The 26551-nt window shown below is 36.5% G+C and overlaps 1 protein-coding gene across 1 annotated transcript in view; it reads left to right on the forward strand.

Moving 5' to 3' along the window:
- TDRD9 (tudor domain containing 9) overlaps positions 1-26551 on the forward strand; it is a 62716-nt gene that overhangs the window by 6165 nt on the left and 30000 nt on the right. The window contains exons 3-13 of the mRNA XM_054199540.1: positions 3936-4058; positions 6407-6487; positions 10159-10323; positions 16562-16665; positions 18245-18303; positions 22512-22566; positions 22721-22805; positions 23432-23489; positions 24115-24219; positions 25594-25691; positions 26069-26200. Coding sequence (XP_054055515.1) covers positions 3936-4058; positions 6407-6487; positions 10159-10323; positions 16562-16665; positions 18245-18303; positions 22512-22566; positions 22721-22805; positions 23432-23489; positions 24115-24219; positions 25594-25691; positions 26069-26200 — 1065 coding nt within the window. The remainder of the gene's footprint in view (positions 1-3935; positions 4059-6406; positions 6488-10158; positions 10324-16561; positions 16666-18244; positions 18304-22511; positions 22567-22720; positions 22806-23431; positions 23490-24114; positions 24220-25593; positions 25692-26068; positions 26201-26551) is intronic.

The raw sequence follows: 26551 nt of genomic DNA on the forward strand, positions 1-26551 counted from the left end.
TTCCCCTTCTACACCTGCCTCCACACCTGTTCAGTTCCTCTTACATTTTTCATGGTCAAACTGACAGCAGGCTGCTGAGCAGAAATGCATGATAGCACTGTAAGATTTTTGTCGTCTATTTCCCAGTGCTAACAATGACTAACTCCTGCCCAGAGACTGCAGAATGTAGTATCCATTGAAAGATCATCATGATACTTACGAGACTTGTTTTAAATGTCAATTGCTGGAAATACAATGGTCTTCGTATCAAAATACGGATTATTTTGTACTATGGATCCAATAGGCTTTAAGGGAAACAACACATGGTTACATGAATGAGGAATATTCCAAGGAACTAATGTTCTTGGGAACAGGGGTAGATTTTGCAGTTGTAATGCAAAACGTGCAAAAATACTGTTTTTTTTATTAAGAGAAAAGCATATAGAATTATAGAACTATATACATCCTTGACACTGACAGTGACTTTTAAGCAGAAGCAATGTCTTTCAGAGCTGCTCCCAGTGGAACAGCAGGTGCATAAATACAGAATATCTCTTCAATCTATCAATATTAAAAAGTTAATTCTATGAATATTTATAGGTATATGATTCAAATTTTGTAGATTTCCAAATACTGTGATCATATTCTCCTGCTGGTCTTCCCATTTCTGTATTGAAATAACTTACCTTTGGTTATTTTTATGCCTAGATACTTTATTATCTCAGTGTGAATCAAGTGATTTGACTTCTATACCAATAGCTAACCATAAATGTGTGGATATGCCTATGGCCAAACACAGAGAAGAGGTAATTTCATTGTACTTTCTCTCATTATGGAATAAAGCTGAAAATCATATTTTGTTTGGTTTTTTCAGAAGGAAACTTCTGTTCCTGTTTTAAGCATTGTACAAAACCTTTGTTCGTTGTACAAAGCCATTGTATAAAAATTCTTAAAGGAAGAAACATTACTATTATATGTTACGTAAATACCTATAAACAGAAAGTATGTAAGGAAGTGTGTGCCCATGTTCTTTTCTGTGATCTTCTAATGTGTTTTAGGAGTCCAGTTATCTACAGATGCCGAAGAGATGACAGAAAATATAGCACAGAGTTTTACAGAGATTTTATATCTGGAAGCTATTGATATTTCAAATATTTTTTGAAATCTGTTTTGAGTTGTTTTGTAGCCTTATGAGTTTTCTTGAAAAATTGTTTCAGATAGTGTCTCTGATAGAAAGCAATTCAGTTGTGATTATACAAGGAGCAACTGGCAGTGGTAAGAGTACACAGATTCCACAATATATTTTGGATTATTGCCTTCAGCGATCTATCTACTGCAACATTGCTGTTACCCAGCCTCGGAAAATTGGTGCCATCAGCATTGCCAAGTGGATTAGCCAGCAACGATCGTGGACTCTAGGTGGATTTGTAGGATACCAGGTATAAGAAAATTTCAAAAAATATTTAAAAATACATTAAAAAGTACTGTATCTTCTTTCTTGATTATTTTTAAGCATTTCTGGGATACTGAAGAAGTGTTAGACAATCTGCTTTTAAATTGGAATTGCAGGTTTCCAGCTGTTTCCTGTTAAACATTCATAATGAAGTGTTTAAGCTTTTAAAGTTGAACAACTATAAATGCTAGTGAGACTCTAACAGAAATATTTAATTGTCTGCATTCTGATAATTGGACACATCTATATTATCATTGAAATTGTTGTAGGAGAACCGTATTTTGTCACTTTTCCTTTAAACTCTTAATTACCGTACTTGATTTGTTTGACTTTACTACATTTACCAGTCAGTTGTGTCAAAACTTTCATGCATTTATGGCCAGAGTGTTTTGTTTCTGTCCTGTCATTTCTTCTTAACATGCGAAGAACCGGACCCAGTTTTTCCTCATAAATCTACCTCCTTCTTTTGTTTTGTCAAACTCGGCTTCAAACTCAGTTCTGTCCCTCCATTTATAAACTTGATGCCACTTTCATCTTTTGACACAGATACTGGTACTTTAATCAGCTCTTTGTCAGTAACCACAATAAACAGCTGTGATCATTGTTTCCCTGGTAGTTTGACAATAGCTGTCTCTGGACTAGCTTCTCTGGGTCCTAAGGTCAGTGGGTTCACACTGGTGTTGGTGGTGAGAGGGTGCTTATGGAGAGTTGTCTGCTTCTGGAATCCTTTGCTGGGAGGAATACATGTTGGTTTCCTCTCCATTCTTTTTCTTGTTGTTTCTTCCTTTCTTCCACTTAGGGTCATGTTTATATATGTTTGCTAACATGCATTTACATCTTTCTTCATTGGTCTGCAGCTCCAGGTTACACCTGAATGTACTAGATAATGGTGCCATTTATGTATATTAGATGCTTTCTCTTTGTTACCCATAAAACTAATTTTGTCCAGTTCTGAGTCTGAGGGGAACTGACTCTCAGTTCAGGACATAGTCAGGGGAACTGGCTATTTTTAAGTGACTGTTACCTAGCTGTTTATAGCATGGGTTCTACAATGCCAAGCTTCTGCCTCATCTGTTATCCCATGTCTGCTTCTGTTCTGCATCATGTGTCTCCACTTCCCAAGGTGTCTGATACTGTACCAGTATATCTTTGTACTACACTAAATTGTTATCACAGCTAGACCAAGTAAAGCAAAGGTAGAGGCAGACCAAGAAAAGTTCAGAGAGAGCAGGTCTGATGTGCCATAGTCCTGAAGCCTTGCAAACCTTATAGTCTGTTACTAGTAATAGCAATACCATATTACAGGGTTGCGCAGATACATCAGCTTCATCTTTACATCAAAAGGATCTTTACTGTCATCCCTGCTGAATACTGTTCTTTGTCCAAGTATCAGATTTTAGCAATTCCTTTTGATATACCTACAACAGATGCTGTAGTAGGAAAAATTATTTTTGCATCCGTTTTTGGTTGTTTTTTTTTTTTTAACACCACACTGAAGTTCAGTTTTTCTACAAATAGGTTGGAAGGTGAAGTAAAAATACTCTTTATGCTTAATCACTTACTAAAAAAGTTTCAGTTCTGAGAGGTGAACATTCTAGATAACTATGTGGGAATTATGATCTGACATCTCAAATCTTAACTAAGCCAATATTAATACCAGTTATTGCTTTGTAGAATTACTGTGGATTATGTATGTTGGCTTTTTCAGAAGTAGTTTCTAAACAAAGTGTTTTCTATGACTTGATACCTTGAATTAAATAGTCATAAAATTGCTAAGGTGATTCATTACATTATGGTAGAGTTTTAACGATATTAAACAGTGGTGTGCTTCCAGACTGTCTTCAGCACAGTGTATGTGGATGTGCTGTGCTGTTTTTACAAGTATTTTGTGTGAACTGAGTGGAAATGGAAGTAGAAGAACAGTTGAGTGTAGACTTGTCTGCTCTAGGCTGTTTTGAAAGTGGAAAGTTAAAAGATGGTCACAGCTCTGTCTACCTGCCTGGGTAGGCAGCACCTGAGATAGCTAAAATTACAGAAGTATTTTAGAAATCATAAATCCATTGTTTAACATAGGGTTGTAGAAGTTTCCTCTCAATAATAGATTGTCTGGTCTTGATGAGTTCTTATACCTCTTTCCTTTTCTCCTGTCCAGTAAGAAAATTATGTTTTGGCAAAATATTTTTCTTTCTTAGTGGAAAGATCTGTGTATGTACCTTTAAAAACCTTTGAAGAATTCTTCTCAGGCTATAGCCCCCAGCAAAAAATTTTGATCCTTTATTTTATAAACTTGTGGGGTTTTTTAATTTTTCCCAAAGGAAATGTTTGCTTCCTGAGTTAACTGATTCTGGGGTTTAAAAACACATTTGTACAGAGGCTTTTACAAGTTTGAATGAATAATTCTCATGGGTTTACACTATATTTCGTTTTGGAATTCTTTCAGATGCATAATTCTTGTAAATACGTTAACTATCTGTTCCCATCTATGTTTTTCTCATTGTGTCAGGTAAGCTTAGAGAACATTTCCACAAAGGATACAAGGTTGCTGTACATGACAACTGGAGTTCTTCTTCAGAAAATAGTTGGTGCCAAAAGCCTAGATGAATTCACACACATTTTCATTGATGAAGTAAGTTGGTGGAAATAAATTTAAAATTCATGTTAAGAAAACCTTCTTTTTTTGTCTTTCTTACAACGCTAGAGAAAGAAAAATGAAGCCATCTATTTGTAAAGATGCTTTGCGTAAGTTTTCCCAGCTAACAATTCTTGTCTCAGTGTTTCTTTGAGCAATGAAGTTTAAAACTGAGGGTGTGGAGGTGGTGTGTGGGAGTGCTTAGCTTTTGGTAAGAACATCTTGAAATGTTTTCTGAAATCCACTGCCTGGATTTCAAGAACCTTTCTGGCTAGGCCTATGAGGAGGCAGCGGCTAGTTTTTACTCTCTTTGCCGTTACTTTCCTTAGAAAGAGTCTTTACTCTTCAGGGATGTCCTGAAAAATAAAACAGCCCTCTGAAAATATTCTGTCTTCTGGCCAGATTTATATTCCACTCGTGTGGATTCATCGTTGTTGCTCTCACTTCACTAAAAAGCTAAAGAAAATATACTTCTTGTATTTTTTTGTAATTTGTATATTTTTATGCGGGTTTATGCATATTTTCTGAGCTAAACAGTATTTGACTGTTAAATGTAGTCAGATGTGAAATTGTGCTTTCACAAACCATGAATGTAAATCACGTGTAAGGTGTAGGACTAAATCTTGGGATGTAGTGGCACAGAAGAGAACTCTTTTTTTTTTATGCTGTTTTTTTGATTTTTATTCCATTACTGTATTGTAGCTGAGAGTGACTTTGATTCTTGCATATTTGAGGGGCAGGGAGACAGTACTTGGTATACCATTAGACCATTACAGCAATAATGAAGGCTGTTGTGACTGCACTTGATATGGTACATAGAAAAACTGGAAAAGATTAAGCATGTAGTTAACACTTTTGCATGAAAAAGCTTTAGGACTTCATTCAAACAGATATAAAGAACCAAAAAACCCCCCAAATCGTAAAGAATTGTGTGAGTTGTCTTCATGGGAAAGATTTGAGACCACTCTAATATATCAGCAGGGTCTTGCAAACCTTAACATTTTTAAGCCTATGATAAGGAAATGCAGATTTAGATGTAAGATGCAGAAATTTAACAGTAGAAGCTGCTTACATAGAGAAGTATTTGATTGTTCCTTTATTAGGTATGAAAATGAATGAGTAAAGTTTTGTGGCCGCTTATGCAGCAGGTAGATTTATGTAAAGGTTTGAAAAACCTCTTTTGCTTGGGTGTCTTAATTTGAACTGATGGTATCAGCATGTACCACTTCTTTCATCAGCTCATAGCTTTTGAGACTGTATGCGTGTTTTGCTTCTCCAGCCCAAATTCCAGTCCCTCCTGTTCCCCATATGCCACTTTTTTGCTCACATTTACCTCACAAATTGTGATCTTGACCCAATAGTAATCATTTTTTGAACATGTCTCCCTGCTCATTGCAGGGGGTTGGACTAGGTGACCTTCGGAGGTCCCTTCCAACCCAAACTGTTCTATGATTCTGTGATGTAGCAACCAGATGCTCTCCCCTTCATTCTTAATTGCAGGTCTCAGCCCTGTTAGGGTACTGCAGGTGTTTAGGAACATACCTGAGCGAACGTAGGTCTGAAAATCATGACTTCTCACAGCAAGACCTTGCTGTCAGCCCGAAAACTGCGTTAGCTAAATCTTTTTCATAGTGGGGCAAAACTGAATATAAATACATCTTTACATTGTTTTAGAATATGCTAATAGCCTTACAGGGAACGAATGTTGACCTTTGAAGGTTAAGCTCTGGAAGAAGCTGCTGAACTTAATATATTTGAACTGCAATAATTCAAGAAAGGGGTATCCTTTCCTTGATAATGTTGAAAATAAGTATTTATTGAACTGCAAGGAGCAGCCAGAAAAGTCAGGTGCTAGCATATATAAAGAATTGAGTGGAAAATAACGTTTTAGAGAGCAGTTGTGTATTTAGATCATAGCTAGAAGCCATTGGGAAAAGGAGAGTCTATTCAATTTGCTTACCTGTTAGACAAGCCAACATAGTCCCTGCCCCGATCATTTGTGATCTTACCAATGCAATTGACTTAACTTCAGTAGCACTTCAGCTGTTATTGTCATCTCTAGTAGAACTAGTGGCTAGAGCTTACAATTGATTTTCTTGTCATTATTGTACAATTTTCAAGACTTAAAAGTGGCATATGATTTTCACAAAGGGTGCTGTAGTCATCTGAACAGCTGTGTTGGGATTTTAAAATGTGATTCACATGTAATCTTAAAAGATGTGTTTTCTTCTCTGAAAATGTATTGCTCCAAGTTACAAAAACAAAACATGGAGTAGCGAAGGAAGAGATTGTCAAAAAGAACATCATGAATTAGTGAAAATTAAATTGTGGATAATGTCTTCCAGGTGCATGAGCGTACAGAAGAAATGGATTTCTTGCTCTTGGTGATCCGTAAACTGTTGCGTACAAAGTCACAGACTGTAAAGGTATGTTCAAAGTATATTTTGCTACTTTTTCTTGCAATAATAAATTTTTATATGTTTTTGGTCTACAAAGGGCATGTTTTAAATAACTTACCTTAAAATGTGTCATCATTTTTTACTAAAATATTATTTAGTTTGCCACTCTTCATACGCAAGCAAGCTAAAGGGCATTCTTTTCCTGGCTGCAATAATGTGTTCTGAGAGACTTTTTTTTCTTCATGTTAAAACGCATTAGTTTCTAAAGTCTGCTTAAGGCTAAAAAATGCAAGATGGATATTTGACTCAAATTACATACTGGGTATTGAGGGCAGTGCTTATCCTCTGTTAAATATGGCAGTATTAACTCTTGGAAATGCTGAGCTTTTTTTTTTTTTTTTTTTTTTTTAAAATGGGACAATGCATTTGGAAAAATAACGAAACCCAGAAATGCTATATTGTAATTTCTGGTAGTAAAATGTGGCTGAGATTTTTCTCTGCAGGTCAGGAAATTGTGCTTTGTGCTAAATCAGAGTTTTCAGAGATTTAGCATGACATATTTAGTCTTTGTGGTTCCAAAGCAATGGACTCTTGAATTGTAAGAAATTAAATACAGGTGATAGATTTAGGCTAACTCGGTATATTTCTGTGCAACTATTTGGAACTGAAAAAATGTAGTGAGACTGTGTGTGCCCTTTAAGTGCTTCAGTTAATTGTTACTGCAGACTGTTCTGTTTAAAACAGACATAACTCGAATCTACATTGTCTGTTTTTGTGGCTATTGGAAGAGAATCTGTTCTTCTGTATTATTCACTGCGTTGATTCATACTCGGATAAGTTGATGTTTAGACCTTCCAAGCATGCTCTCACTGACTGAAAGTGCCCTTCCAGTTAGCATAGGGCATGTCTGTGCATTTCACTTCTTTTACTTTTTATCCTTTTTCTCACTGATCAGAAAACTCAGTTGCCTTTAAATTCACAGACAGTAGCATGAAGCTATTCAGCCTTTCTTAGCACTTGGATCTGCCTACCAAGAGTGTCAAATAATTTGATCATACTCAGTTTGTGAAGAATTTGCCCTTGATGCTGAATATCTGGTTGGTGTTAAGGGCAGGAATCCCTACAGGTCCTATCATCTTTTCTGTGTAGGTCTCTCTGATTCTGATTAAATCTCTCAAAATTGTTACTGGAAGACTTTCATCTCCTTTATATCCTTCTCTGCAGTTTGTTGTTCTGATGACAGTTTCATGTTGTATAAATCTGAGACAATCTTAGATTTGTGGGTGTGTCTACCCCCTTGACTTTTTTATTGTGGGGAGAGGGGAACTCTTGATCTTAATTGCTGGGTTTTAGCAGAGAGGAACAAGTATTTCAGTTTTAATCTATACACTAAGCCCAGTGCCTCCTGTTTTGTCCCTTTTTAGCCACTCTGAAAAACTGAAGGAAGGGAACTTTGATTATGTGGCAAATTCATTTAGAAAATGCAAGATTCTCCTCCCCACTCTCCTGGATTTGTGAAATAAAAGGGTGCAAGGGTTCCTATTTAAGGGGGGGAAAAAATGTATTTACAATTCAGGGTGATAAGAAACACATATGAGGTGTTTGTCTGCTAATCTGAACGTTGCAGACCTCTGAAGTAGGAGGTAGTTCAACAGCATCGACTAACAGGGTGGCAAAAGTGATTCTGAGATGATGGACGGTAAGATCTACCTGTTGTGGTTCACCTCCCAACTACGCTAAGTTTTCTGGCAGATGGCTGGTGCAGATTATTGCTTTTAGATCACAGGGCAGACGTTTGATTGACTGTTCTGAAGCTGGTCTTGCTGGGATGGTGTTGTTGCAAGAAAACCTAAGAATGACTCTATTGGGTCAGACTAAACAGTGCAATTTCCAGTAGTGTCTAGTAACAGCTGCTTAGATAGGAAAGTAAGAACAGGATAAAGATAGTCGTATTTCCAGATTCTGGCAAATCACCATTCAGGGACATCTGAAGTGAGAAGTTGTTATTGTGCATGTTTTTGGTATCAAATGGTGGGGCTTTAGACATCTCCACGCTGCACAAGTGTTTGTGGACTGCTTGATCTTGAAGAATTGTCTGCTTCAATTACCCTCTACTCCATTGTGTTCCTCTGCCACGTTGGTGATACATCTTGTTGAACTTCTGCTTTGGGAGTAGATCAGACTTCTGGTTTAGTAATGTGATCCTTCAGGCACTCTTAGGAACCTACGGTTTTCCTTCCAGTTTGGAAGGATTCCATGCAAATTAGAGAGTGCAAATCACAAAGATTGTCTAGAAGAAGAGATAATTCAATATTCCTCGCCTGTAACTGCAGTTAGGATAATTTAGATTGGATTTTGCTTCAGTAGCCTTCAGGCAAGGTTATGTTTAGCCTACTTTCCTAGCATAGGTGAGCCACTGTCTATTAAGCCATGAGGCGGTTCATGCTGTAGTGGGACAGGTTTCATATAATATTTCCAGAATTATGTCCTTTTAGATTTCTCCTCCTTTCAGGATCGTATTAAATGACTTCATGATTTAGTCTGCCCTCTCCCTGTATTCCTTGTGCCTTCATATATGCTTTGGAGCTAAGTACAATAGTACAATGCCCACTTCGTTAGCTTGCCTGCCTGACACTTCATTAGGGGGATGCTCTGTATTCCATTGGATTTTGGTTTGGGTGTTGATGTCTTTTATTTCGTTCTATTTTTGAATTCATGCAAAGTGTCAGGAAAGCAAAAGACGACAGACCATGTCCCAGTTTACAAGTACTGCTTAGAGTGGTTCAGGAGACCTGAAGATAAAGAAGCTGAACACTACGCATTTCACTATAACTTTTTGGCTCTTTGTCCTTTTTGAAGATGAAGCTGTCTTGTTTCTCCAGGTGGCTGTGCTGAGCAGTGGGACTACATGCCAAATAGGAGGGTCAGAGGGTAAATAGCCATAGCCACTAGATTACTTCATTCTTCTCCCCCCAGTTCTGAACACGTCATGCTGTCTAACCAGGGAGAAAATGACAAAACTGTAAATTCTGAGTTTTATAGTAATTGAAAGAAAAGGTGTCTGCAGGTAGCAAATGTGATTTCTCGTAGGTGAATACAGGTTAAGAATCTTGGCAGAGTCAGCAACCGGTGAGGCGCTTAGTGTGATCCTTGAGAGTTTTAAGTGCATGACTGAATTGAAACTGACAGAAAACTTAACTGACATATTTCAAAATCATTATAGTAAGATTTTTAAGGCTGGGTTATAATTACAGTTACTGCTATTACAGGAGCAAGCCCATCTTTTGATGAAGTTAAAGGCACTGACATCTAATCTAACTGTTTAGTCAAACAGGAGTTGAAAATACTTAGCGTACGCTTTTTTCTTTTGAGGACCATGTAGAGATCGTAAGCTTAAGAAAGAGTACTATACGTTTGTAGGTTGAACTTTTACCATAGGAAAAAGTTTTTCATGTTGTCTGCCCTAGGCATCTAGCCTCTAGCCTGAGCCGTTCTCTTACAGGTGCTTAGCTTTCTCCATATGCTACCTAGGGAATCTCAAGCATGTAGCTTCGATTGTCTTAAACATGCCTAGGATACATACCTGTAGTAATCAAATTAGACCATTTTAGCATAAAAAAGTAACTGGAGATTCAAGCGTAGCATGTCATTTTATGTTAAAACTAATGTTTTAAATTTGCTGTGCAATTTTTTAACAGGTAATATTGATGTCTGCTTCCATCAACTGTAAAGAATTTGTTGATTACTTTGCACTTCCAGTTCCTAATGGTCTGAATCCAGCCTGTGTACTAAAGGTGGAAGGCAAATCTTATGCAATCGAAGAATATTATCTTGATGATTTGAAGCACACTGTTAATTTCAAGGTATTGTAAATATAACTTTATTTCTTTCGACATAGTAAGAAAGAAATTGGAGTAGTCAGTTGGAAGCTGTGTAATAAAACTACAAATAACCAATTTGACATTACACTTCTACGTAAGAATTAATATATGGTGATAAAACAGGAGTCTTCTTACCAGCAGCCTAGTTTTTTCTTTCATGTAGCAGAAATGGAATGTAAAGGGCTGGGAATTTTAAGTAGTATGTGGCATCTTGTTCAGTAGTTTACATCCAAGATGAACAATGTAAAAGTCTGTGCAGAAGGTAACATATGAGGATTTACAGATCATTCTGAATACAGCTGAGAAGCTCAGGGAGTATTTCCTTGGTTGGTTCATGTTGCTGGTATGTATCAAAGGCAGAAGGAGCTAGGAAATGAAGAGAGTCATCAGAGAAGAATCATTTATGATTAGAAGGTTGATGTTACCAAGTTGGCTTCTCTATTAGCTGAGGCTCATGTGCTTCCTGGTTTTTTTCTCTTGTTGTTTTTGTTTGTTTGGTTGGTTTTGGGGTTGTTTTGTTTTGTTTTTTTAAAGAGTCCCAGAGCTCTTCTGCAGTAGTTTTGAACATATTTCTGTTGTAGCCACATAGGCCACCATGGCAAATACGTAATTTTTAGTAATGAAAATATGTTAGAATAATAGATACTGACTAAATCACTGGTGGCCACTTAACAGCCTATATGGCTACACTAGAGAATTGCTTCTCTAATGCCTAAGGAGGGTAGTAATGGCTGAAGATTCATTTGCCAGAAGAAAATAATTGCTTATGCTGTACACAGCACAGGCATTGGTTATGCCTTAACACAGGCAAGCCAAAATAAAAAGCTGTCAACTGTTGAAGTTTTAGCGCAGCCAAAAGAATAAACTAAATGCATATAGCAGTTGGCCTGTCAGTTTTTATACATTAGTATGGTACCTCGAATAATATGGAGGAGATTATGTAATATATGATTTTTGTAAAAGGTTTTTGATGATAGATGACAACAAAAAGATAACCAAGAAATTCAGTAAGGAGTCTACCTCAGTCAAGTTGCATTTGTCATAGCTGCACTTTGAGCTAAATGTCAGCTGCCACACCTTTCACCTCAAAGATCAGGAACAAAAGAAACTCCTTTCAGTGCTCATGCTGTATTTTTTTTATTTTCTCTTTGTATGTGACCATTTAACTTTGATTTTTATTTTTTGTTTTAAGTTTTCATCTGGTTACGATGTGTTGTCCTAGTTACAGCCATCCTGTTGTTTAGTAGGAGAGGAGTATGATTGTCCAAGAAGTTGTTTGTATCTTAGGGCAACCTAGAAGCACATAAGCGCTCTTCATTTTTTTTTTAATTTTTTATTTTTAAATGTGTATGAAAAAAAGAAGAAGAAATTGATTTGGAAAGCACTGATTTTTGGTCTCTCATCTTGTTTCTTATGGAGCTATGTGTGGAGATTTTTTCTGAATAGTAATTTTATTTAAAAAATACTTAAACATGGAAGAGTCTAAGAAGATCTATGTAATGTCATAATAAAAATGACAACAGAGCCTAAGTGTTAAGGCAATTAATGAGTTAACGCTGCCATATGGAAGCAGGGGCACATCTTTCCTCATACTAAAAGCAAAATCAGCTGCCTGAGGTATACGCTTCAGGCTTTAGTTCCAAATATTTTATTATTGCCTATGAAAGTTGGTAAAATACACATAAAAGAATACAGAAGTTAAAAAATAAATTTGCTTTTTAGATACAGCTTTTTTTCCAAGTTTCATTTTGATTTTAAAATTAATAATTTAAGATCACATAAATCGTAACTCATCACTTAAAGCATCTTGATTGGAATCAGTTTAGTCCTTTGTAACTGTCTTGTTTGCTGCGAGGTATGAACCTTTTTCCCTTCTCAAATATCTTAAAATGATTGGAAGTTACTTTATAAATGTGGAATTCTTTTATGAATCTTGCAGAGCTCTTGGCTTGAATCCGTCACTCATTTCTGTAGATTGATGTTTTAAAACTATGCTTGATAATAAAAATTTTCTTTGAGCAGTTCTGACTTGGATAATTTGGGAATTCACTGATATCAATTGTGATTTGGAAGATAAATAGAAATGCCAGTCACTATTTTGTCATCTTCTGTATGCCTGTTTGCAGTAAACCCTTTGATACGGCTAGATAGACATCTAGACGAATCAAAGATCAAGCATTCCACTTGAATTGCTTCATTTGTAGGAAAGAATAAAAATAAGGGGGAAGGAAGGGAGAAATTCTTCAGTGTAGTGCTAGCTTACCCTTGCACAGACATTGGGTCATTTATAGGTGCTACCGTTTTAATTTTTCGCTACAGATGTATAAAAAATATTTTCTTTTGGCATAATGGCCTTTGTAAGCACGTTGTTCTGGAGGTTTGACTGGATCATTATTTTGTCATATCCAGCACCCTCTAAGCCCCAAGGAATTAGTGAAATGCAAGTTTTGATGAAAAATGCATGAAGGCTGCATCTATAGGCAAATTTAAAACTAGTTGTATAAATGCTTACCTGTTGCAGTAGTATACTATTGGAAATATCAAATGCAAACTAATTGTATAGTTAATTCTGTGAGTAGATTTTAAAAATGTAAGCAACTAGGAGGCTAGATGTTAGTCTTTGGCAGTAGATCTGTGAAATCCCGTATCTCTACTTCTTACCTAAGGCAAAAAAGAGAGTCCCATTTTTGGCTTGCAAATGTAAAAACTCCTTCATATCCCTGGAATTGAAGTCAGAGTCCAGATGAAAGGTAGTGAACTGCTGTCAAAAGCTATTCCAATTATGTTGTATTATTTCAGTCAGCTCTGACTGGGCTTTTGGACTTGCTGTTTGTCACATCCTTGCCTTTTATTAGGAGTGATGTGGCAGCCTTGTCATGTTAAAGAATACTAAAGGTACAATCAGTAACAACATCGGAAAGACAAATTTGACAGTTACTTAAGCAGGGATAATGTAAAAACAAAAACGTTATGTTCAAACAGCCCATAAAAGAGAAATTCCTTAGCTTATCGCATATATCAGGGAAAAGAAGTGCTACTTACCAAAAAAACTGGAAATGTGTCTTTGGTTTCTCATGGACTAATCAAGCTTCATTGGAAAAGCATTACTATAGTCGGTTAAGAAGTTTTGGGGTTAACAGAGGTGTATACCTGAAAAGTCTCCCTGGCTGGTTGATTCAAGGGAGTCAGAGAAGTGGAAAGGGTATTGTCAAGTTCTTACAGATCACCTTTTTGATCCTCCAATCCATCGTCAGTGGGAACAAAGTAGGATAATTTTGTTAGGGTTTTCAGAGAGGAATCTTTCTGCAGACACCAAGGCAACCTGGGGTTGACACGATGTAGTGTTACAGATTGGCTGTTCTGGTAAGGGTTGGAAAGCTGAGGAATGAGGTTGCAGTAGCAAAAGCTGATCTAAGTCACTGTTGCCAAATTAATGTTAGCAGTGCTGCTTTTGTCACTCCATCATGAGCTGCTTCAGAAAGGGGAAGTGGTAGAAAACTAACTAACTTCATTTTAATAGCTCAGTTCAATTTTCTGTGGTTTTAGCTTTCTGAAACATCTCTACTTGCTCAAATGTGTACAGTTGCAGGCAAAGTATTTCGGATCAGGTTAAACTGTCTTGGCACTGAACTTCGAACTTGGTGTGGATATGCAGTCCCAGTGCTGGAGCTGGGAAAGGAGTAAGCGAATGGACATTTCTGCTTCCTGCTGCCTTTTCTCCTAAGAACACCTTGGGAGACTGTGAAAGATCAGAGCCAGCACTGTTGGGTTTTTTGTTTGGGTGTTTTTGTGAGTCTGTTAGGGGTTTTTTTTTGTTGTTGGTTTTTTTTTTTTTTTAAGATTAAAATACCTTTTCTCCTTCCCATCTTCTTTCTTACTCTTGGATAGGTTTAGAGGTTGCAGTAATGTCTCTTTCTGGCTTTCATTTTGTTTTGTTAGTTAAGTCTTTACTATTCTCCTTTTACAAGAAAATCTCTTCATTCTTCAGGTCATTCAAGTAGTCATAATTTGCTTCTGTTCAAGTTTGGGCTGATCCCTTTAAAACTTAGTAAGAAGTGCAGATGTATTGTCAGTCCCCATCAGTTACCCCAGCATCACAAACTGAATATCTATTGGCTTCAAGAGTTCTTTATTTCAAAGGCTGGCAAGTATGCTGGCTGGAAACTTTGACAAGACTTGGATCACTTCAGAGTGAGGGTCAGTTCTGTACAGTGTCACTAACACATCGCACTCTTAGAATGACCTTTCCTGATCCTAGGGTCATGTTTGCCTTTCAGCAGCAATACATTTGAAGATAGCTATTTTCTTATGATCAAAGTAGCTGGTCCAGGTGGTTCTCTGTTTTCAACCAGTACAACATCTGCTTATATCCAAAATTTGTAATCTTCCGATGGACAGGTTTACACATTGTCTCAGTGGATTTCATCTCACTTGAGACAATTGAAGAACATATTATATGAATGATACTCATCAGTACACATACGATGCATTCCAGCTTCCAGTGTATCTTTCAATTGCTTTTTTTTTTTTTTGCTCATTGAAAACTTTTGTAGAATCTTCTCTTGCTTATATGATAACTGAATTGGAATGAATGTGTAATCCTAATTTTGTTCTTGGTTAAAATCAAAGCCCTGTCAAATGTGGACAACTGGTAATTACTTTCTGCTTCTTTTACAGGAAAAGCTGGAATATCTTAGTTTTGTGTGTAGAAACCTTTAAGTATTACTCTTGGCCATTCAGCTTCCATTTTGAATTTCTTTCCAGGAGTGACTTTTTCCTTACACTTCATATCCTTGTTAAAAGTCAGTGGCTGCAGCTGCATCTTATGTTGGTATTTATCTTCACGTATTTACCAGTTACTGCTGACTACTGCATTTTTATTGTTAATGTGCAGTGTAGTTCTTATGGAGTGTTATGCTTAAAGCACAAATGCTCAGTTTTCACTGTTACTTCAATTATAGGAGCATTCCATAAAAGTAAAAATGAGAAGTTCAAGCCTAAATAAAGCTGTATTTCAATGATGAAATGCTATTGTAGTGTATCAAGCAGCAAGTGAAAGTGACTGATAAGCTAAGCGAAATACTTGGTTGAACATAAGTGTAAAAATGGATGTTTGTTAACTGGTAAGAAAATGCATGATTTCTTAAAGCATACACACACAACCAGTAGAGAAAGAATGTAGAGGCTGATCACTTGAACCTGTTGTTTTTCTTGGCAAAATCTTGGATGACTTAAACGGTTGGATTTCAGCATAAAAGTGAATAAAATGTCACTTGAAAGTGGAGGGAGGGAAGAGGAAAGAACTTCAAAGTCATAATAGGAGGTAGAAAGGTGCAGTTTGACTTCAGGATTTCTAAACATGTGAAGTATGTGGAGGGCAGATTACACAGTAATACAATTCCAGAAAAGTTAGAGGTGGCAGTTAGTTGAGTAAAGACAGTTTCCACTAGAATAAGGAGAAACCCTGAGAATGAAAGATGAGCAATGATCAAAACCTGTTTTCCCTATGAGGAAAAAAATATGTAATACTGTAGACCATTCCCAAAGTATTTCTAGTTCATTAAGCATTTTCTTTTCAAAATTAAAATGTGATTAAGTTATTGTCTTTGGTCTGCTGACTTGGTGGTTTGTGTTCTTAAATACTAAAGTCAAGTTTGTGACAGAATATTAGAAAACAGTGCAGATATGACTTATCAGGGTTATATTGTGTACATCAGAATCATAGTTCTCTGACAGGGTATGACCTAAAACATGAGCCATTAAATGCAAAGGTAATGTAAAAGAGAAAGAGGTACATGATTTATTTGGCAGTCAGGTAGAGACCTGCATTATAGCACCTATGAGAAGGATTGTGTCTGCCTTATACAAATTTATCATCATCTTGTCATCCTCTTCCAATGGGTTGCGCTTAGTCTCACGTGCATAACACTTCTGGATAAGGAGTTTGTCCTGCAAACATTAGGGGATGGAGAGTGGGCTAGTGCTTAACTTAAGTAGGTAAATATCAAAAGTATTTCTTTAGCATTAGAATGACAGGATGCTTGAAGGAAAATGTCTATTCAGGAGGTAATGAATGCTCCAGATTAAGTTACTTTTTGTACAGCTTCTGTGCTGGATCAGTTTTAATTGAAAAGCACTTGGCAAATCAACACGCGTACGTGATCTACAGTCTTTTAGCCTGTTATACTGCGTTAACATCAATATTTTCTTCTCTGCACAGCTTCCTTCTCAAAGAATTGAGGAACCAGTGATAGTAAGAGAAATGTATGAAGTAGCAGTGTCTTTGATTCAGTCATTTGATGAGTTGGAGATGAAAAGCAATAGGTAAGATAGAGTTCAAGATCTGGAATCAGTCGTTCTTTGGGGAAATGAGACACTAATTAAGGAACAGCAGCAGCCCATGTATTATAGTTATTAGTGGTAACTTAATTTTCTATGCATCTCTGCTTTTATTTTGTACATTTGTGTGATTTCTACTCAGGTTAATCATACTAAGGCTGCTTGTAGGTCTTACTGAAATGCCCTGTGTTCTTGAAATACACTTCATGCCCTGGAACGTAAGTGACCATTCAAGCCAGCCACATCATATGGAAACTAGATTCCTTGCTGCAGCCCAGAGCTGAGTATTATTTATATGAAGAATAGAACTAGAAATACATTTTCTATTGTAAACTAAAACATACATTAAGCCATGAAAAAAAGAATACAAACTAGGCATTAGTTTTCACTGGCTGCTTAATGCCTTACTGTCTTCTGAAATAAGTAAATAATTTGTTTTATTCTCTGTGTTTTGTAAATTGATACTTAGTACCTGAAAATGTGTTAGAGTTGCTTCTACATCTTTGGTCTAACACAGAGTGCCTATTTACTTTAGGAATGATTTTTGTTCCCATATATTCTAATTATTTATAAATGTATGCTGAAGAAATAATTTTGTTTTGTAAGCTTAATTTTTTTCAAACTTAGCATTATGTAAACTTTGGAATTTTAAGAAAGCATTACTTAAGCTCACCTGAGCAGTTAAGTGAACCACTGAAGTACAAGTGTTGATGGAGGTACATAAATACAATAAATTTGTCACTAACTTCTTTACAATATAAAGTGACATCTGAGCTTTTTTTCTTTGATTTCTTTTGATCTTTCCAATTAAGCTGTTGTACTGTAGTTTAGGACAGTGAAATTAAACTAACCTTTACTAATAAGCTACCTTTTATAAGCAAACGCGAAGGCATTAGCATTTCTGCTTTCAAATACCAAAAGGGCTGTTAGGAACCTTCCACTGAAAATTATACTTTCCTCTCATTATACAGTTTGAGAGTAAAGAGTTTTAAGATGCATGAAAGCATTTGAATCGGGAATGATTACTACCAAAAATATGAGTTCTATATTATGTTAAGGTGATTTTAGCTTCTTGACTCTTAACAGATAATCTTGGAGGGAGACATCTTCAATTAATGTCATGACTGTAGTTCTTGATAATGGTTAGTTTTATTACATGCTAGGCTTTTGTTAAAGGTGTCTAGCGATATTTTTAGAATACAAGAGTATTACATGCACTTGAGAAATTACTGAATAAGTTTACATAGAATTCTGCAGTAGTATAATATAATACCTTTTCATTTTAAGATGTGTTATAACCTAATTTTGATAAATTTTATTGGTAAATAAGAATGTTTCTGTTTTAACATGATTTTGAAGACAAAACTAAACCTAATGATCTAGTTCCAATTTTTATATACTATGTTTTTCAGAAAGCATAGTTGCAAATAGTGTTTTGAATTCCAAGTTTAAATAATACATGCTACAAAAAAACTTGCAGTTTTGCCTGTTCTTTCAAAATAAAATATCTTGGGGTAATAAAGTAGGCTGAGGTAAAATTAATGAAACTGCATATTCTTGTTAGGGAGAAAAAAAACTTGAGTGTTACATCAGAATGCGGAAGCGTGCTAGTGTTTTTACCAGGTGAGTACATCGTAATAATTTTCTTTTTCTTTATTTGTCATCTAACAAGTTTTCTTCTGGTGCTTCTTCCAAGGATTTACTAAGCATGCATTTAACTGGGGCTTAGTCTATTTGGGTATTTTTTTTCTTGCAAACCTGTTTAAATATGTCAATAAATGGAAGAGCAGTGAGTCAAAAATTAAGACTTTCTATGTTTTAGAAATGAAGTTACAGTAATAAAATAAATTCTACGGTTAATGCACAGAAATAGTTGCTCGCTTTTTTAGATTAGTTATTAAATATTGTATGAAGTTCCTAGGATTCTTTTAGAAATGTTTTCTTATCTGCACATAGTGTAGTCTCTTCCCTGGATTCTATCTAGATTCTTGTAGTAAAAGTTAAAATTCGCATTAAAAAGCACACAGGATGACACAGTATGTAATGATCAAAGAACTGGTTATACATAGTTTTAGTCGTCTTTAAGCAGTAAACCTAGAACCTAGGGGTTCAAGCGAGAATGCCTATGAAAACAAAAGCATACAATAATTTTTGTGTGACTAGGCTGCAGCCTAGGTTTACTGATCATCACAAACCTATTAGCTGGTGTTTTCATGTATTCTTTTACTTCATGGATGTGAAAGTTGGCTGGTTGAAAACTTTGAAAAGACTTGCGCGTGTTGTAGTGGAGAGTCACCTCAGAGTCAGGATCAGCTGTTTCCTTGGGCATAGGAAGCTCTATCCTTACCCGGACTTTCTAACTCTCTAAAATCTTTATGGTTGTCATTTCCCTGCTGTGTTGAGCTTAGCAGTAGATATACTAATACTAGGACCAGAAACAGAGCACACCAGCAGTTGCAGAGTAGCTTTCAGTGGAGGGTGCTTGCCATCAGCTAAAAGGCATTACAGCTGCCTTTCTTAGAGTTACCTTCTCTATGAAATCAATGCGTAGAAGAAATTACTTCATCATGTCGGTGTAGGACCCATTCCAGTTTGCCTCTAATAAAGTAGGGAGACCATTTCTGTTGCTGCTGGCTTCTCATACTCTTGTTGTCTGGTGTGCTTTCAGATTTCCTCAGGCCCTCTGAGTCTTTGTTTCAGGCTGAAATTACTCTTTAGCACTTTCAACTGCTGCTATCCCTGATGGTTTATAACTGCAACAGATAAAAAGAAACTTACTGTTTAAATACACTTGGTAAATTCATGAAAACCTGTGTAGACAGTACTTCCTGAATGAGCTGGTACTCAGGTTTGGTTTTTATTGTTGTTGTTCAGAGTTTAACTTTGGCCTGTTTTATAACTGGATACTCAAGACTGATCTTCAACAGAGGATTAGCAAATAGCTCTTGAAACTTTCTTCACAAGTAATCTTTATACAGAACTGGAGAAAAGGGGAGGGGAGCCCTCAGTTTACAAGAGGGCAGCTGAGACAGAGATTTGGGTAAAAATAACCTCTGCGTTTTGGACACTGATGAGATGCCTAGATTTTTTTGAGTTCTTACAATTACAAAGTGTTTTGTACATTCAAAACAACACTCCCATTGACATTTCAAGCTGAGTAAGCATCAGCATCCAGAAAGAGTAGTGCCGTGCTGAGGAGTACTGTGAAGTGATTTTTGCCCACTGTCTCTGTGCAACTCAGTGATGGGGCAGAATCTGCTTCCATAGAGCAGCTGCAGCTGTCTTGAGTAGGATGCCGTGTTTTCCTTTCCTGTTGTAATTGCCTGTCTTGTTCAGTGCTTAATTTTACATTACTGAGTCTGATTCTTACAGATAAATACCCTTCAATACTCAGCTCTCCTTTAATTCCAGAGCTAGTCTGTCCCTAGGTACTAGGTGATACAAAGTGCCATGTTAAACTGCACAGTGATTCTTTTTTTTTTTTTTTTTTTTACATATATGCATAAATATGTTCCCAGTAGGCTGCATTGTTTGCACAACCAATCTTAGTTCTGGCATTCTTTGTTTTAGTGCTCGACATGACAACCTTAATGTTTCTTGAGCACATATGTTGATGTATAGTTCTCTAGACTTTTTAAAGAATAAATTGGACTGTGTTGACTGAATCATCACTGAGCTACACCTTCAAGTATATAACATGCTTCTGCCAGACTAGCTGACAGGCTAAATGAAAGCATCACTAGGTTGTTATCCACTCCAGGAGCTTGCAGAAGATGGGGATGGCCTGATTTCTCTGTGCTTTGCATGTGGTTGCTGATTGCAGGAATTGCATAGCTCAAAGCTTTAGGGTTTTCTCTCAAAGGGATTCTGATGCTACTGTCCTAAGCTTTTATCTGTTCTACTTGTGTCAGTCTCTTTGTCTGTTTTGTATTTTCTTTTGCGCTTCTCCATACTGTGCTCTCATTATTGTCCTGGTACATTTGCCAAACAGATTTTGTTACTACTTTCTTTTTCATTCCAAGATCTGTCTCTCCTGGTGGCAGCCTTTTGTTCTATAGGTGTCATGATCAACTCTTGACGCTTCCAGAACTGGGCAGCAGATACTGCTTGCTGTGTCTAGTGAGTAATTACTAGACTGATTAATAATTACTGTTAATATTGGTTATTTGTAGTCTGCTTCTACCAATCGTGGATTAAGCTTCTTTTAATTGTTTTTAAACATAAATTGGATTTAAGCCTCGATGTCTTACTCAGATGTGTAAGCGGGCAGCATTGCAAGTAGGAAGCGGTAGATGTCAAGATAGTTGAGCAATAGCTGGTGGGATCGAGTTGTCTGGCAAGCCATGTCCATACAGACGATATCATGGTGTTCTTTTCATTTTCTCTGTATCTTTTAATTACATGCTCTAGTTCATGAACAGAGACATTTTTTCTATATTATAATAATCTTTAAAAGTGGTAATATTTTTCTGTTTCCCAGTCAGCATGTTTTTCTCTGCAGCGCTGAAGTTGTTTTGCTTAGAGCTTTGTTAATTGCTTCATTATTGTGCTATCAATTTTGTTTGTTATTTGGCCAGTTATTTGTATTCTCAATTACTCTTACTTCATTTGAGCTGTGGTGTAAATTAGGCTTGTCTTTTTTAGATTCTAGTGACATTGTTTTCCCCCATAGTTAGCCTCACACAAAAGAGATACCTGAAACACTTAAATTGCCCCACCGCCGCCATTTTTTTTTTTCTTCTCCAACTCACCTGTTCTCCCTGACATCTTTTTTCTCCCTTACCTATAGTCGCTTCCCCTTCTTTTCCAGTTTCAGCCTGACTCCAGTAGTTGACTGATCTCCCATGTTCTCTTGCAATTTCTTTTCCCAGACAACCTTGTATTATCAACATGTTGGTTTCTTGTTGAATCCATTCCACCTTTTCTGGCTGTAGTTTCTTGCTTTCTGGCCTTTTTTCCTTGCTTACCTTAACTAAATCACAATTTCCAGACCATCACATCTCCTTCTTTCCTCTTGTTTCTGATTTAAGTTATTCTTCTCTCTTATCTTTCCTGAAAATATCTCTCTTCCTCCGCTTGCATTTGTCTTTCTTCCATCTCACTTCTGAAGTCAAGTAACAGTCATCTAAAGAGTGTGAGAACTTTCACATCCAGGGGCTCAGACTGCATTTAGCCTCACTGAAAATTGCAGCAATCCTGTATTGCAGTTAGAGAATAATTTCATCTTTAATATTCAACTGGGGAGGTCCGGTGTTTGACAGATGTTAGGAAATGAGGCTTTTGGAATTGAAGTCTCAATAAGAAGCAAACTCGGATTCTCAGGTTTATGCCTGTGGAGGTATTCAGGAAGACTGCAAAAATCCTGTAGTCCTAAGTTTCTCCTGGCAGATGTGAAATCCATGTCCCAGAGAATGGGCACTGGAACTACCAAAGGTAACATAGCTAAGGCAGAAATAGATAATTTTTATTTTTTTCTTGGCCCTGGAAACAGCTTGTTTTGGCTGAAATATCCAAATTTATCCTAAACCAGACATTCAGCATGTGGTGAGCGTTGTCAGTGGTAAGGAACTGAAACAAGGGATAGTAATTGGATGCTGGCAGATGGCCTTTGTATCTGATGCTGCTATTTTATTTTAGTAAGTGTAAAATTATGGACAATGACTCTTGAAAAATTGACTCACGGTGTTTCGGTGACTTGTTATTACATTTACTGTTTAACTCTTCTGCTGGTAATAATGAAAGTCAATTAAGAATTTAAGTAGGTGTGAGAATTGTTTTAGAACTTAGTGATCACTAAAAAGAAAACAAACTCTTGATTACTTTTTCCCTAGGTTTGAGGGAAATAAGATACCTGCACTCACGTCTCTCAAATATGTTTAACAAAAGGTAAGTTAGACCACACTTGTTTCAGTTCAGTTAAACTTGAGCATGCATCCTTCTGCTGTATGAGTTCTAAGTACGTAATATGATTTAGCACAGAGGTGTAGTTAATTTTTATATTCTTGTATCAGTAAATATGTCACTAATATATTTTCTTTAGGTGGCAAGTATACCCACTTCACTCATGTGTGACATTAGAGGAACAAAGTAGTGTGTTTTTGGCTACAGCTCCTGGCTACAGAAAAGTAAATATTGTTGAATCATTACTTTGTGTGTGAAACCTTTTGCTAGGGTGTGAACCATTGTGTGAGGGCAAAGCAGTTTTGGTTTTTCAAGATGTGAACTAGTTGACTTTCTTACCAAGCTGTTGCTTTAATTGGTGTTTAGACCTCAGGAGAAATGCAGTAACAGAAAGTTATCCTTAAACTATTGTGAGACACTAGTTCTGTCCTTCAGAATAGTTTGTGATTGTCGATTATTCCACCTGCATAACAGTAGTATGCTGCCCGTGGCACTGCATATCGAAGTGGTCCCCTAGTATGGGGGTCTGTCACCTGCTTTGTACCTCACATTTTGGCTTGTGTCTTGGTTTTCTTTATCACTGCTAGTAGTGTAATGTTTTGTTACAACAAAGGCATAAGGAAGTATTTCCATTCTTCCTCTGTATTGTCATATGCTATACTACTTTATTATGTTTTTCTGATCTTAGGACAAGAAAATACAGGTTTTGTTTTGTTTAATACGCAGAGCAGAAATACTATGTTGCCATTACATTTATATTTCTTCATAGCAAGTTGGATTTTTCATGTAGAAACATTAATGTAATTTTTTCTTTATGCATTCATTATTCATTTTTTGCTTCAAAACTCAGGTTATTCTATCTACAAACATAGCTGAGAGTTCTGTAACAGTTCCTGATGTTAAGTATGGTAAGTCTTCTAAATCTCATAATTGGGTATATACTGTATTTGTAATGTTTTCCTTACTTGTGCTAGCCTAAATCTCGGCAACATGTCACCATTTTACAAGGCATTGCTGTTGGAGTTTAATTCTGACAGTTGTTGAAAACCTTCTTTAACAACAGAGAACATTTTTAAATCCAAATATATGAACAAATAGAGCTACTGAGTGGGATGTTGGTTTTAATCTTTACTGGAGGGAGAAAAAATACTTTTAAATGCAGTAATAAGCAGAATCAGACCTCATGTCACAAGTACGTTAAGCTTTTTATTCCCATTCTGACTATATTTTGAAATAATTGCATCAGATTAAGCAAATTCTAATATAGAATGTATAAATACAGAAGTGATTGCCTTCTAATGCTTGCCATCTGCACTAACTGTTAATTACATTTATGTTAAAATCTCTTTGCAGTTATTGTAGTATCCAGAGTATGCTGGGTCTAGTTGTTTATAAATCTAGTGTTCTCTTTATTGGTCTTCAAATAATTGAAACTTTCCTTTTCTGATAACACAAAACCAACTTGTATTTTTGCCACTGCCATGAGGATAAATTGTTCTGTAATAATACTAGATTTTTTTTTCTTAATTGCAGTGGTAGATTTCTGCTTAAGTAGAACTTTGGTTTGTGATGAGGAAACTAATTACCAAAGTCTGAGACTTTGCTGGGCATCTAAAACGAACTGTAATCAAAGAAAAGGTAAGATGACAATAGGTAATGGAAAGGATTTTTAGAAGCCAGCCTTCATGGAGAATTCTATGTTGCTTTTCATTTTATTTACAATAAGAAGCACAGATTATTTTTGCCATAATAGTTTATTCAAAAATGTAATTCCTTACCATGTCAGGATATTAAAATGTGATTAAACAACTATGCCTGAATGTTCTATTTTGTTCAGATGTTTTTCCCGAGAAATGTTTTATCTCTGCTCTGATGCCTGGATCACCTCCTCCCCCTCCTTTGTCACTGACCTTGGTGTCTGCAGAGATGTTCCTCTTGCATATTCTCACTCTCTTCTGGCTGCTGTAGTGCAGCAGTATTTCCCCTTCTTAACTATGTTAATCCAGAGGCGCTACCACCGTCACTGATGGGCTCAGCCTTGGACAGTAGTGGGTTTGTCTTTGAGCTGGCTGGCATTGGCTCTGTCTGACATAGGGAAAGCTTCTAAGCAGCTTCTCAGAGAAGCCACTTGTGTAAACCCGCCCCCCCTGCTTCCAAAACTGTGCCATGCAAACCCAATACACAGCTTTATTTCCATTTGGTTCTGGGTCAGTGTAGATTCTGACAACCAGCCAATATACAACCAGTAGAAGCAGCATTTTGCATAACAGACTTGGACTTGCTATGCGTATGATTTAAAAATATGGCCTAATTCTCCAGTAGAGTATCCCACTGAGCGGAGTAGTCTTTAGTTTGTTGAAGTGGATGGTGTTTGGATTTGTGAAGGTAGACTTCCTGAATCAGTGTGTCTTTTACAAATAGTACATCATAAAGATGTTTTGCTGTTCATCATGGTATCTTAAAAGTTGTTTACATTGAAGATTTTTGTTAGCTATGGAGTCAAATAGGAAATCCAAGTATATACTCATTCTGTAAAGAAATACAAACGCAAAGCATATTTACTGTGCATATAGAATCTTCAGTTTGGGGCTATGCTAAAACTTGCGTTGATGTATTTTTTGATATTAAATTTATATTTGGTAGAACTTGCCTTTTCCTGGTTTTGAGGAAGTGTATTTTAGTGCAGGATTTTTCATGTCTTTTCAGCTGAGAGATGGATGCTGAACTGAGGGCAGTTATGTGAAAGAGGTATTTGAGTGAAATACTTAAGTAACTCTTGTGTTAGTTACTGCTGCTATGAAAGCAGAATTATTTCATCTGATCCTTATGTAGGAAAGGATAGAGAGAAGGTCTCCACTGGGCTCGTCTGCTGCAAGAGAGCAAAATACTGGTCAGCCTGCGGTATCAGCTGTCACATGGTGCTCAGCTGCCCAGAAGGCTTGTAGATGGATAGGTTTTGAATAGCTGGAAACAGGCGGTTTACAAATTAGTGATTTATTATTTTATGTGAAGGTCGTGCTGGACGTGTTTCGGAAGGGTATTGTTATAGGCTTGTACACAAGGAATTCTGGACAGACTTTATTCCGGAGAAGGCAGTACCTGAGATACTGGTAAGACTTACGGGGAACACTAAAAATCTTTTTAATGTATGTGGTCATAGCAGAGACAATAACAAGAAGTTTTGCTTTACTTTTCCTGAAGATGGTGTGTGATTTGAATAGTTATTAATAACAGCAAGAGTGTTGAATTCAAGTTGATAAATAATTGAAAAAGACCATTCCACATGGTTTTCTTCATAGAAGGAGGTGCATTATAGCAGTAAAATGGACGTGGATTAGAAATAAGCAAGCTACTCAAAAATATCCTTAGTTACACAAAAATAATTTTAGGTTTTGCTAAATTGTAAACTTTAATTTATTTTTCATATGAAATATTTTGTCACACTTCCCATGGGGGGAAAGTAACAATAACATTGTCTTCCCTGCAGCGTTGTCCATTGGGAACTACAGTCTTAAAAATAAAAAAGCTTGATATGGGGGCACCAAAGGCCTTACTGGCAACAGCTCTTTCTCCACCCAGTGTAGGTGACATTGAACGTGCCATACTTCAGCTGAAAGAGGTAGGCATTCTTTTAATGTTGTTAAAGTTGAGGTAATAAAAATGTACTGGAGAAGTGTTGTTCTTGGTATTTAAGGTAATAGTAGCCTTATTTGGAACCTGAAATAGGAACTGTGTCTAAAGAATCTTTTCTCACATTTGACTGTTGTTTGGTTACTGTCCTCTCGAGCATAATTTCTGCAGTTATTTCATTAAAACAGGATTATAATTTCATCAGGGAATAATGATACTGTTTGTGAAGTGGCATCTGTGGTGAGAAAGAATAGAAAAAAAGAGTAAGAGAACTTGAACTCTGTAAGTGAAATTATTTATTAATAAGTAGCAAAATCACACGCTTACACCTTACAATGTA

Source organism: Rissa tridactyla, chromosome 4 (genome assembly GCF_028500815.1).
Source record: "Rissa tridactyla isolate bRisTri1 chromosome 4, bRisTri1.patW.cur.20221130, whole genome shotgun sequence".
NCBI classification, from domain to species: Eukaryota; Metazoa; Chordata; class Aves; order Charadriiformes; family Laridae; genus Rissa; species Rissa tridactyla.